This window comes from Dicentrarchus labrax, unplaced genomic scaffold (genome assembly GCF_905237075.1).
Source record: "Dicentrarchus labrax unplaced genomic scaffold, dlabrax2021, whole genome shotgun sequence".
Lineage (NCBI taxonomy): Eukaryota > Metazoa > Chordata > Actinopteri > Moronidae > Dicentrarchus > Dicentrarchus labrax.
This window is the reverse complement of record NW_026136701.1, coordinates 5,443,886-5,458,601: the sequence shown is the minus strand read 5'-3', so window position 1 is coordinate 5,458,601 and position 14,716 is coordinate 5,443,886. Positions and strand designations below refer to the sequence as shown.

At 39.6% G+C, this 14,716-nt stretch overlaps 1 protein-coding gene across 3 annotated transcripts in view; it reads left to right on the top strand.

The window, feature by feature from the left end:
* Nucleotides 1-14,716, top strand: part of ctnnd2b (catenin (cadherin-associated protein), delta 2b) — a 164,932-nt gene that overhangs the window by 50,512 nt on the left and 99,704 nt on the right. For all 3 annotated transcript variants that reach the window (XM_051396501.1, XM_051396510.1, XM_051396491.1), the window contains exon 3: nt 3,516-3,628. In XM_051396501.1, the coding sequence (XP_051252461.1) occupies nt 3,516-3,628 (113 nt within the window). The remainder of the gene's footprint in view (nt 1-3,515; nt 3,629-14,716) is intronic.

Sequence of the window (14,716 nt, the reverse complement as noted above, 5' to 3'; positions counted from 1 at the left end):
CTGTAGGGACACTGTTTTTTGAATGGAGGGGGACGTTATCAGTGTGGGGATTGAGCTAAAGCCACAAGTGCTAAAAAGGCGTTGGCAGTCCTACTACATGGATTTTATTTGTGTCCATTTCAAAAAATGATTTATCATCAGCTCAGTGAATACAGCGACTCAGCACAGCTGAAGTAGCCAGGTGATTTTTTTTTTTATTACTGTTTCTGTTGAGCAGCTATATTCTCCTCCGCAGTGCAGGGTAAACACATCTATGTATCATCATGTTGAAGTTGTGTAAACAGGGAAGAGTCTGTGTGTCGCTCTCGCGGCACTCACACTTGAGAGGCTTCACAGCAGTGTGTGTGTGTGTGTGTGTGTGTGTGTGTGTAAGCATTACAGCCTGTTAACAGACTGTTCTGCACTCACCACAGACGTTGCATGTAGTGTCTTACAGCAGAACACATATGTCGTTTGGTAGTTGCACAACGCATTTAACTGTGTCATGAACTTAATGGCAAACTTTATATAACCCTGGCACTGTTAGTGGGTCTATATATAGACTCAGTGTCACAGCAGCAGGTCTTTATGTGAGGAAGTTGTGTGTTCTCATGAGTCCATAAACTGCTGTGTGCACAATCTGCAGAATCTGTGCTTTTTTGTATGTGTGCTTCTGTGCAAGTATGTATTTGTGTCAATACATGTGTACATGTGTCCATATGTATGTGTGTGGGTGTGTGCGTGTGTGTGTGTGTCCACTTACCATTAAATGGACACACTTAAACATTAATTAAACAAGAAGATGGTGCATAATTACAGTGCAATTTGCAATTTGATTTGTTAATTTTTGTACATTAATGATTCATTATAATCAAATTGTATCATTATGGTGGAAAGCCTGCAGTTGCCTCAGGCATCATCAGCGTTTAAGCTCCCACGGACCAGCGCTCTGCTCTCCGTCAGCTGAAAACACACATTGTGTAATTACTATAAATTAAATTAATGTTCTTTCTTGCTGGGAAACATATTTTTTTTGTGATTGTTATGGCCATTTCAAATGTTAAAACTATTAGAAAGTTAAATGGCCTCTCTGACCGTGTCTGTGCAAACAGAGCAGTTTGACTTTTATTCTCTTTTCATGACATGCGATTGCTTTCTGAACGTGTGGAGCTTAATTTGGCTGGAAACTCCACAAGTGTTAGATATATAACAGGCCATTTGTCATGCACATTTACTGTTTGAGCGTGACACGGTTCAATGTGTTGTGAAGCGTCGTATTTCCCTTATAAGAATGACAGATGACTAATTTTAGTGAAAACTTCTGCAGTCAAACTAAATGAAATATATGAAGGTCCATTCAGCTACAGATCCAAAATGTAAAGCTTTTAGATGAGCTCAGATCTCGCTCAGAATAGCTCCTCTGTATTCAAATGCTGCCCAGGGAACACTGATTGATTGATTATATCACCAATTCTGACATGATTTATTATAATTCCATCACTTTTATTATCTGGAAACCCACCAGAAAACTGCCAGAAACCAATTTCAGATCTAAATCATAATTTAAGGACCAGTGCTCCAGTGTGTAGGCACTGTATGCTCTTCACTTGATTTCAAACAATCCAGTTGGATTCATTTGTTTGTGTTTTTTTTTTTTTTTTTTGCACAAATTGGTAAAATCAGTTATGTTTAATCAGCTATAATGATCGCAGCAGCAGACACACATACTATAATCAGCTGTTGGTTTGTTTGTGTATCAGTTAATTAGCGGTTATTCATCACACTTTGAACAGCATAAATTAAGCTTAAAAACAATGGGCCTCATGGAAGAACCGCTCACAGGAACAGGTTGGTTCTTACAAGTGATTCAACCATTCACCAGTTTCTTTTATTTAAAATTATGATTGTTGAGTTTTAATGCCTTAATATGAAAAACTAAATGAAAATTAAACTTCATTTTAAAAATACAATTTTGTTCACTTTGTTAGTGTGTATGTGCATTATAGATTGTCGGTTCTGCTATATTTTTTCCTTTTTTGGCATGACTACTTTTACCATTTAGTAGATGTTGGGAAAATAGTCCCTCCAACCCCTGCCTCAGGGTCCTTTTGCAGGTCAGGGTGTGCACCCACTATACCATAAGTAACAGTGCTACATTTGTCTTTTTGTCTGCATAAAATTCTTCTTTCTACTCTTGGTTGGTATTTTTGTGAAATGGAGCAGAACAGACAGCTTTACAGCATACAGCAGTTCAGAGTCGTCAGTATGCTAATTACCCAAATCTTTCAAACACTCACCTCCTCATTATCAGATGGCATTTATCAAGTTCAAACGGGAAATGTACCACAGATTTGTGTAGTTTAGAGGGTTTCAGAGTTTGAACAGTTGCACTGATGAGCTTCACAGAGAAAGGTAAGAGAGAGTTAAGGTAAGAAGATGAAAGATTTCTCTCGAAAGTCTGTTTCCATTCGCATGCTTCATTTTCAGTTTAAAAACCTGAGTGAGAACCATGATAAATCATGATGTAGATGAAGCATGTGACTTAACGGCCACTGAAGAGACGAAAACATCAGATCTGTATGCAGTGGTTGAATGGGACCTCACTGGAGAATTGGCGCCACCAGCTGTTTAATCTCCATGAATTAACTCCTTATATTCGCATAACAGTAGTGGATGGTAATGTGCACTAATTCGGCCCAAGAGTGGAGCACTTTTGTTTTGTAAATGTGCTCCTCCAGGAATCTAGGCCCTGTTAACAGAAACACTAATACGTGTTGATTTAGACTAACCTCCAACATTCAAGGTTTATTCTCCCGACCACAGATTACCAAATTGTGTATATTCAACAATTCTCAATGAGCTCAACTTAAATGGAACTACATCTACATTACATTTAAACATGTAGTGCATATATATGGATCAGATTAAGGCTGTACATTTTACAGTGAAGAGGGTATTAACGTCCAACAGTGTTTCTTCAGTGGGGGGCTACTGTGCAGCTACAGGCTGGGTCTTCAGCTGGGGTGATGGGACTGACAACCTCCTCTATCCCTCCCTTCATATGAGCCACCACCATCCTGCCAACAGCAGGACACAAATCCATACAGTTGGAGTGTATAGATGACTTGTCAGGCAAGCATTAGACCAAAGCTTTCATGTGAACCTGACACTTTATGTCAGACAATAACAGAATTCGTCTACCAAAACCCCCCCAAAACCTCATCTGTTTCATGAGTTTCCCAGTAGCAGAATAACAAATGTCACATTTGTGAAAGCTTTAGTTTGGTGTCACAGTTTTGCGACATATCAAACTCTTCTCAGCGACTATCTGGCAGTGTGAAACTGGCAGACACAGTGATATCTGGCTTGTTTTCCCACCACAGACTGCAGAGTCCATTTCACAACAATTAAAAATGTGACAAAGACAACGGAGCCAGAATAATGTTCAGGATGCCTGTAAATGTGTCAGTAAATAAATAGACAGAATGTTTTGACACATTGTCTCTCTATCTTCCTTTCTCTCTCTATCTCTCCAGGAGTTGCAGTTTGAACGTCTGACCAGGGAGCTGGAAGCCGAACGACAGATTGTTGCCAGTCAGCTGGAGAGATGCAAGCTTGGCTCTGAGACTGGAAGCATGACTAGCATCAGGTGTGTGTGTCTGTGTGTGCCTGTGTGTGTGTTTGTCTCACACCCGTCAGATCCTCTTCTTTACACTCTACCTGTGTGTGTCAGCTGTGCTCATGCAGGTGACTGGCTTTACAGCTGGTCACATTAGAGGCACACTCCTTGATCGGTGTCCAAAATTCTAAATTCTCTTTGCTTCCAAAACACTGTTGTTTTGCTCTGGAAAGTCAGAGAGAGAGAGAGAGCCATCTTCCTGCATTCCACTGGTGTACCAGATTGTGTTCATTCTCTGGTACCCACACACTGCTTGGTAGAGCTGTTACATGTCTTTATATTGAGAACTATTTATGGAACACATTTTTTTTGCTATATATACAAGTAGCGATATTGACACGTTTAACTCTGACGTTAGGATTTATTTGAAATCGTGTTTCTGTTTAATATTCAATCGTCTTTTAGCTCTGTTTTGGTCTCCACCAATTCTTGAAGAAAACATAAAATGTATTTTTAGCCTGTAATTAGTCTACTGTGTTCACCAGCTACTCGCTAACTGTGTCTGTCTGCTATATGGTGCTGGGCAGGTGGTGTAGCGTAGGTTTATCAGAGGTTTTTCAATGAAAACAGCTGACCGTTATATCTGGAAACAGTGTTGATAAGAGCAATGAACCAAAACAGTAAAAGTGGGGGCTGTAAAACCAAAAAAAAGAGCTGAAAGACGCTAAAACGCTATGTTTAACTGAGGAGAACTGCTGACTTGTACTACCGTTCATATTACCTGTAGTCATTTGATCCATTGGTTTTATAAAAACATTGACTAGTGCAGCTTTAAAAATACTATAAACCAAGCTAGCCTATCACTAACTATGCAAGCTAGTTAACTTGTCCATACAACATCATACAGTAGATGGTATATTAAGTGAATGCAAAAAGAAGTCATGCTATTTATAATTTAGTGTATTTTGACCACTTCTTAGCTTCATACCCACTAGAATTTAATTCACCCAATGGGAATATTTTTGCTTCGTGAGCAGCTTACACTCTTAAGAAATGTTCAGTCTACTTTTTCAAGTAGAGAAGAGAGTTGAAAGTTTTTATACAACTACACTCCAGTAATTATGTTCACTTTAGCTGACCTCATTTCAATAACACATATAAGCTGTTACCATGACTATTACTATCCCTCTTCTTGCTCGTCAAAATAAACATGCAGAATAACAACTTGGAGGACATGAAGCAATTAGATTGTAATCATTTTATTAAACATGTTACTCAGTCCAGAGTCTTTTTTTGGAAAAAAATACAATAAAAGCTCAAGGATGGTAATTTAAGATGTCTTATGTGCACAGCGAGCCTTGTGAAAGGATATTGATCTGTCAAAAACTCACCGGCAGACTATGATATATTGATAGGATCAAGTTGCCATCCCAAAGCCTCTAACTGCACATTAACTACATGTAGCAGCACCTTTAAGATCAGAGGTGCATGAGGCATGGAATCGCTTTGAATTTGACAGAAATCTCATGTCAGATTCCAGTAGAATTAATCTGGATTTGATGTGATGTCTGACTAATGACTAAATCATTTCTCATATGAATAATGAAGATTTTATGCTAACAGAAAAGTTGTGATTGAAAATCTACATTTGACATGACCTTCTGTCATGCTAACATGCTAACATAATCTCTTGAAATCTCATCCATTGTGTGACAACATATGTGGCAAAATGGCATTCTGTTGCAGCAAAATTGTGCCAGATCCGTCAGTATAACCCTCCAGTTTGATCAAAGCAGCTGCTTTTCGTAGTTTAAATGAATTTTGGTCTAATGGCGCAAATCAAATCCTCAGCTTTGCAAACATGACATGCTATTTATTGTCTATTAAGAACAGCAATTACTTCTCACAAAGAATCAAACAATGTGCAGCTGTCACAGGCGTCCGTTGGTCTGTTCGGAGCCTTCTTTCTTGTGGTGAGAGGGAGTAAACTGCACACAATGTGGGGAGACTGTCATATTATCTGCTGCTGATTGAGTTTGGACCTGAGCCTCATCTCTGCTCTGAGCTCAAAGAACACATTCTACACCTTCCATACCAGTCCCAATGTGAAAACAGCACTCCTGACACAATAGTGGTAATGCACTTAGCCTGCCTCTCAGGACAATGTAACACGATTAAAGCCACTGTCTCACTCTCTCTCTTTCTCTGTCATACACACACATAAATAAACGCAGACAATCCATCATCTTTTCTCCTCTTTGATTCCGTTAAGCGAGCGGGGATTCCATCCGTCTCCAACTAATTACTCATCTGCCGGCATTGTAATTCTCATTTCAATTTGAGGGGTGGACCAACAAAGAGCGGAGAGATGGTCTAAACCCGATTCATTCACGAGTCTAATTAACCGGTGCACGCATTTAGCTCCTCAACGCTGTCACAGGGCTGTATGGAGGGCTCCTATTTAAAACAGCAGCGACGCGGGAGATGGAAGAGGTGTGGAGTCCAAAAAAACACGTCTTCCACTTCATCACCAAGCTGCGCACAGATGGAATAAAGGCTGCCATCTTGTTAACTCCATTAGATGGGTTTATTATTTAGTGAGGAGCAGAGCGTCTTGTGGATTACACTGTCTTCCACTGCTTTTTACAGGCCATCCACTTTGTTTGACTTGGAGGTAATTACTAAATGGACAAATGGTTTGGCAAAACATACAAGTCCACTAAGGCAGTATGCTGGCGGTTTGTAGTGCCTAAAGCGTGCAGGATTTATTGTTCAATTACCTCTGAAACATAAGTATTGCTGCTGTTCTGAATAGTTTTATTCATCACTGCTTGTCCCGGTGAACAGAAGGGGCAACATTTAATCGGTGGCTGCAATACATGTACAGAATTTATCTTGGTAGCGTTTGTGGCGAGCAGTTAAACTAGGAGCTTGAATATATTTTCAACAACTTGGTGGAAGTAAAACTAAATTCAAGTTGTTGCAGTGTTATGAGTTTATTCCTTTTGTCATTTTAATGTGTAATATATTTGTTTAGCTAGGTTAGCATAAGTATTTTAGCATGGCCTAGACATGTTGGCTGGTACAGCGTTTTGTTTTCCTCTTCAGCATGTTAAATTTTTGTTAGTTAGTCTGGCTCACCGTGTTCTAAACCCAGGCTGTCCAGTTTAAGTGTGAGACAGTGCAGGAACCAGGTCCTTTTAACCACTAGCAAGAGCTAATAAGTGTCATTTAGCATCACTGCGGCTAGCTACCATTTCTCAATTGAATTTAATGCGTCTGTGTCTTGTTAGCTAGATAGCACTGACAGTTGTCAAGCAGAAAGAGTATCCAAAAAAGTATAAATTATTCTTTTCCAGCAAGTTTCTTTATTTCAAAATGCTGAAAATGTCCAAATACTGTTAGCTGTCAGGAGATTGTACCAGTGTGTTTTCTGCCCAGTGGCTATGAATACATCCTCTATTGTTTATAAATGGCAAAGCTGTATAGTCCAATTACTCTTGCTTTCCCGGAGCACAGTATATTAACTAAACATGAAGGCTTCTACCTGACCTTGGAAACAATGGAAACAATGTCCACTTACGAGCTTTTTTTAGCCTGCATCCATTTTTTCTTCTTAGCTCATAGTTATCAAAATGGTCAGGAATGATGAACTCGATCACCTCTCTCACCCGAGGTCCCTTAAACACAGCATTAAATGCATCATTAGGAGGATAATACTGTCTTGAGACAGTTCAGATTTGCATCTCTAATAATATGTAATCTCTGAAACTGCTCTAAGCAGGAAGCACACAGTGTTTCTTTGGAAACTCCTTCACATTCAGCCTTATTGGCTTTCCCAAAGGAGCAGCTCTAGTTTCTACTCCCAGACAACCCACAGATTCATAGACTGAGGCACAGTAGATATAATATAACCAGTGTTGTTATGACCAGGGACAAAACAATGGCTGTGCAAGGGTTTCAGACACCTGGGCTGGTCCCTGCGTTAGATAGAAAGTAGGAGAACAAAGAGGACGGGACTGAACAGTGTCCAGCGTGGCCTTTCATGGGCTTGTCCTGTATTAACTACAGAAATCAGATGAGGAGAGAAAATAAAAACTGTGCCCTTGTAATCACTGAAAATATTTTTTTTGTGAAGGGAATTCCCAAAACCAATTAATGTGAATTATGCACCAAGTTTTCCAGCAGCATTTAGTTGGAAAGCCATTTCAGTTGACTTTCCTTGTCTTTGATATTTGAATTTAAATACTCCAATAAAAAGCAAGCAATGAAGTTGCTGCAAATAATGGAAAGCTCTCCCCAGTCAGACAGGTTAAACCACAAAAAAGTGAAATTATGAATCAGTAAGTGCAGCGGGTGCCGGCAGCTCCGGAATCTGCTCCTGTTGTGTTGTGGAAGATAAAGACTTTTCAGAGGTGCTAATGAGCTCTTCAGCTCTGCCTTTGTTTCCAGTTTTAATCAGTCACCACAGGTCACAGTGTCTGCCACGACATATGCTGCTGCTTTATCACTTCAGAAAGCACAAATCCACTGTGTGACTGTGTGTGCGTTGCTCTATCAGTCACACTGAGACAATGTTTTTGTCTGCGGAAAGAAAAGCGTGACATATGTTGCCTCATCAGTTAAAGGACCATTCCTCCCCAAATGTCAAGGTTGCAAGTGATATTTTGGTGGTTCTTCCGGGTTTACATGACATAACAGGTAGAATTGAACGGAGCAAAATGGAAAATAACCATGATTATGGTTACATTGTATGACAGTATTCACCACTGAGGTACTATTCTTTTCTATTTATAATAATAATAATAATAATAATAATAATAATAATAATAATAATAATAATAATAAAGTAATCAGATGTTATCTATAGAGTGCTTTTTATGGTACTCAAAGACACAGAGTTAAATCATTTGTCACATAACCTCAATTCCCAGCCCATTATCTCACTCAAGGCTCTGTGGTAGCTTCAGCAGTTAAAGGTCCCCTCTAGACATATATTAAGACATACAAATGGTCTGCTTAGAACAGTAATGTCTGATGTGTTTTTTATGCAAAAAATAGTATAATTTCCACATTCAAATCCTTAAAAAAAGCATCTACTCTCATTAAAACTTCCAGAATCTCTGAATATGCAAATTTTGTTTATTTCAAGTTTTCCTGCTGGACACAAGATGTCTCCTACTTTAATGTAAAGTCCATTCTCAGTGTATGTGCACTGGTGGCTTCAAGTCTCTACATCACACTTTAGACAGTATCCCTAACCATCATGACAGAGTGACGCGTGCAACAAGTGCGTCACATATTTTATAAACGGTCTACATGAATGAATGAAATAGCTAAGTGCCTTATTCCTTTGCTGCTCTAAGGTTTTCTTTTCTTGCTAGCTATCACTGAAGTTGAGGAAACTGTTTTTTTTCTTTTGCCTTAGTTAGACCTGCCCCCTCTAGTCCTCCTCGGCTTCTTTGTTATTCAGTTTCCCTACCATTCACTTTTATAGTCTCCTCACACTCTCTTGTCTTTTTTGCATTTTTTATAATCTGTCTGCTCTCCTTCCTCTTCACCATCTTTATCTGACCTCTCTCACAGTTGTCAGCCGTCTTCCTGATCCGAACACAAGGTTAGGTTGCCAGAGCAGTGCAGTTAAGAGTTATTGTTTTCAACCCTGTAGCCAATTCACTTGGTTTTTGTTGTAGGTATGAAAACACATTCACCAGTCAGACTTGGGCCTCCCTTGGAGCATAGTTTTGGTGCATTTTTAAACCAACCCTGGAGCCATTGGTTGGCTCTGATCTCACCCTCATTGGTTATCAATCTGTGGTGTGGAAATGAAAAGAAACAGAGGAAGACATCCTTGTTTATGACCATAGAAATATAAGAGGAGATGAAACACCCTTGAGAACAGTATCTCTCTGGGTTGGTGTAGCTCACTGTGATCCCTGGCTACAGTCCCTTTATCTAATCATCCAAGTGGACCTCTGACAGCGAGCACACACCCAGTAGATACAGATATCTGAGCCCTGGTGGCACCGTGGTGGCCACTCCACTCTGCTGACAGAGGAATAGCCACCTCCCAGGGCCGGCTATTTGTCTGCCTCCTTTGGCTGTGTATATTTGTGACATTTGCCTGGTAATCGGATGAGTGTGTGTACTTTATGTGTGTGTGCATAAGCGTTGGCTGTAACCGCAGCACCCAGCGAGACCCACCGCCACTCGTCTGGCGGGAAAATGCGACCCGTCTAGTGAGCCCAGCGAGGGCCCATTACCCAGAAGCTGTCAGGGCACCTCGCTGCCAGCTTAGACTCACAGCACCGTGGCTCTCCCTCTGCCTCTCCTTAGCACACACACACACCAACAGAGATGTTTGTAGCTTCACTGAGAACTATTACCTGTTTTATCAAATTGAAAAGAAAGCCTAATAGTCCTTTGAAGGAAAAACAGTTTTCCCACTGAGGCAATCTGAGGAATGCATTACAGTTCCATGTAGAACATTTACAGCCTATATTAGGCTGTCAGAGAAAGAGTGATCTCTTACAACCCAGGTCTTAAAAATATTTTTATGACTAAAAGGAATGAGGGTTAACACTACAAAAACAACAGCCAGAAATAGATCATTTAGTTTTAACTCACCAGTAACTCTTAAGAGAGCTCCTCATCTTGTATAAACGGATGCATGCTCACCTTTACCTGATTCGTTACAACTACAGTAACCCATTAAACCTTGGAGATTCATTTACTTTGTCCAGTGATAACTACACAGTGACGATGGTGAAAGAATAGTCTGTCAGTTACTTGAACTACTTCACTCAGGTTGGTGGTTCAATCCCTGGCTCCTCCTGCTGTGGAGTGTCCTTGAGCAAGATACTGAATCCCAAATCTCTCCCGATGTGTGAATAATGAATGTCACTTTCTGTTTGTGATTGCCTTCACTGCATGAATGTAGTGTAAAAGTGCTTTGAGTGGTCGGAAGACTAGGGTGCTATACAAATACAGTCCATCTACCATGCAAGATGTTTTTTCTTTAGTACTTATTTTGTTGGCTTTGGTATGCTAGCAGCGTGATAAAAAAATGCATCTTTTCAACATCAAGTGACCTTGTCAAAAGGACAGAGAGTTAGAGCAGCTTTGAAAAGGGTGGAGACCACCTGTGCCGGGTTATGAAAGCTCCTGTTAATGGTGTTACCAAGTGGTTCCAGGCTTCGAGTAGTGTTTCTCATAGCACTGCCCTCCATGTAAGGGAGTTGGTTTTAGGTCCGGTTATGGTTAGACGTTAGAGATAAGCCCTCTGTCTGCACTTGGGTCCTACCTACCAGTCTTATCAGAGTGCCGAATATTATTTATTAACACAAAACACTGTGATTGTTTTTGTGTCGTATTTTGATTTATAAGTGCTTGTGTTTGCTGTAGGCATATGTTACTTGAAATGGACTTTCAAATGCCATTCGTCTGCACCAAGGCTTATTTTTTTAAATTTCTTTATGACAAACTCCATAGCCCCAACAACAGATAATTAAGCCCCCGGCTGTGGTCCTAGCAACAAAAAGTATCTGGCGCCACATAATGCACTTTTCACATAACATATTATGTAAATATGGCTGTGATATTGTTCACGAGGAAGCATACTATGCAGTTTTCCCATACTGTCTCCAAACACTCATATTCACATGTAAAGTAGGTCAATTATGTAACGAACCAATTCATTTTGCACACTTTATGTGAGCCAGTGATGTTTTCAAACAACATCCACAAGAAAGAATCTCAAAGTCAGAGTGACGCTTTGCTGCAGCTGAGTCATACAGGACGGATATTGTTACCTGTGCGAAGCAGTATAGTAAAGTTAATGTCTTTTTCATAGTAATAAAAAACTGCAGTCACTTGAGCTACAGTTGAGCTGCTGACTTAGATGTGATTTTGGACTTTTTGAAGCATCAGAGAGAAGAGGATGATAAGAACAGAGGATCAGAAAGAGAAAGATTGACAGAGAGACAGAGTAAGAGGAAAGAAGAGCCAGTCTGGTGACTTTGCTGGTGACAAATGTTTGATTGATTCTGTGCAGTAGCTTTGCCACGATTGAGAATTGTAGTCAGACACATCCAATTGTAGTTTCAGTTACTGCTGTAATCATACACAGACCACGTTTTATAGAGAGGCTGTTATTTAGTGGATTATTGCAGAATGTGGGGAAATTAAAAACATTCACAGATGCAATAAGGCGTCTTGGTTTAATGCATAGCACTGATGGTACTGTAGGTTGATTACAGAGCTCCTATGAAGAATAAAACACAACGTGCACTATATTCATTAACATCATCTCTTTATCTATTAATCTTTTTAACCCTGATGTTCTGTTCGGTGTCCTGACTGTGGGCTCTCTTTAACAGCTCAATAAACAGTGGTGACATGACTCAGCTTTAAAACATGGTTAAATATAATGGATTTTAATATTCTGTGGACAGAACTTTGTATGCACACTTACACACAGAAGAAACATAATGGATGGGCATGTTTGTGCATGTACAAGCCCATTTTATTTCAACAAGACTGTTTCAGGTCGATAAATTAGTTCCTTTAAAGGTGCAGTGTGTTGGATTTAGTGGCATCTGTTGTTGCAGACTGCAACTCACTCTCTTCACCGTCCCTTTCAAGAGTGAAGGAGAAAAAAAACGTGGAAAACTGTAGCAGATATACCCCGACTCGCCGTTATATAGCTGAAGGCAACATGTCTTGGTGTGGAGTCCCATCTGGACCAGCTGCTCCACATGCATGCAATGGATTTTCCTCACATTGCAGTGGATGCTCCAACTGTCAGTCAGTCTATGTTTTTCTTCTTTTTGTTTAAAAATTGTTTAAAAAAAAAAAACTAAACTAAACTAAAAACAGTTTGTTCATTATAACTGTCATAACGGGAAAGTAGAACTCTCTGGGCTCTAATTGATGAAAAAAATACATAAATAAATTATGTAACACTCTATTTGCCTGTGAGTGACTTCTTGGCAAAATAACACTATATATTTGTTGTATATACTGAATATAACTTTATTTAAAATCACAAATCCTCATTTACAATGAATCAAGTAGCATTTTAAAATGACAAGATATTAAAGCAAACAATATAAAAAAACAATGAATTAATTTAAAGACTACAAAGATAGAGATGCAAGAAAACAGGTAATTAAAACAAGTAATTAAAACAAGTATAAAAGCACATACAAGATATCAAATAATTCAAGTGCAAACAGATAATTGATCCTCAGGGTTCTTTGTAAAGAATTCCAGGAAGCCGGAGCATACACATTTTTAAGCAGAACTGGAGGAACTTGCAGTGAAAGCCAGTCATTAGACTAAATAACATAGACAACACAAATATTTTATTTATTTGGTGTAAAACTTTATGGTAATTTTCTTGTCACCTTCATGAAATATGCCAGCCCAGTTTTTACCACTTCAATACTTTTCTACATACTGGATTTGAAAAAATGAAATAAAAAACATTTAAAGCAGTATGCAGTTCTGTGGGACACCAAATAATGAGGAAGTTCTTACATTAATTTAAACTATTCTAGCGACTGCAGTGAACTTACTGTGAGCCTCTATTATACTCAGAATCATCAATGTGTTTTGTTTTTGGGCAGGATATTTTAGACTCCTCTCTCTATCGTGCCCATAAACTGCTTCATGTGGAATCACATTACACGCTCCTCTCCAAATGCCAGTGCTCTGAATGGTTCTGCCGCCGTTGTGCCTGGATGAAATGCACACAGACTGTTTAGTTAAAGGCCACTACCTCTCAGCCAATGTCCCTGAATGTTGAGTACAGCTCGGGTGAACCGTCTGGTATTTTGAAAAGTTGGAAAGGCTCTCAAAGTTTTGATTGAATTAAAAGAAAAGAAGAAGAACAAGAATCTTGATATTGGTGAAGTAAAGCCTGGTGTAGCCTCAGAGCAGTGGACTCATGTGTCAGTGACTAATCTGTGATCTTTAGATTAGACATTAGCGAGCTGTAATATTGAATCAATACTCTTATTTACACTTTATCCCTCGTTTGGATTTAAGTTCTTATCCGTGTCCTTATCAGCTCAGAAATAAAGAGTCCAATGATGATGATGGGGTTGTTTCTGATGTAGGTGATGAGGATGTGAATTGATCCAGAGGAGTCTGACTGCTTGATGATGACAGTGGTGTATTCTTGTGTCTGTTCTTCTTCTTCTTCCTATTGATCTGGAAGTGAGAGGAAATAGGAAGGAGGGTGCAAGTTACATTTTAAACACTGGCATTGGGTGTGATCCATACCGAAGTCTACTAAGTAGACTAAGTATCTAAGTCTAAGTATTGATCTTTTGGAGGGAATGTGGAGCAAACAGAGGCGAGCAGAGGGGGAAGGAAAGGGAGAAGGTCAGTGATCTATGCAGGGCTCTCCCTGTTGATCAGGTGGACGGAGAGCAGAGCCAGGCAGGATGGGAAATGTAGCATTTCCAGCTTTTTCAAAAGTATCGGCATTGCTCAGAAATGCCTGTGCATTGTTTGTTCCAGACTCATTTACAATGACACCAGCTTTTATCTAGCAGTAGACTCAATGCAATTTCACACACTATGATTTCAACTGCAAGAGTGGGAGGGAGAAAAAAATAGTTTGGACTGTTTTTCTGTAATGGAGTTATAGAGGGGTTTTTGTACTTCTTCTTTAAACGGTATTGTCAGAAGAGGAGGAGCAGTGACCTTACTTTATGACAGACAAGGCTGGATCAGCAGAGGGGCGACCCTTAGGGGCACTGTGGTTGTAGTCATTTGATTTATTACATATTTGTTTGGGAACATGCACAACACAATATATCATCTCCTGTCTTATTCACCTGTCTTGTAAAGAAGTCCGTCCTAAATACATTTGTGTATTACCGCAAGCAGAGTGGCATGATAATTGGACTGAATTGCTGTTTCACTTCATTCATTCGGTCTCACATTGTTTTGTTCTATAATCAGTTGACTTACCCGTCCTGCCAACTTCATTTTCAGTTGTCATGGAAGCTGGGAGCAGTTGCTACATTATGAACTCAGAGTTTTTCACATCGACTAGAGAAATATGCAGATTCAAGGGCCGTTGTTTCTGTAAGTCGGCCCTACAAT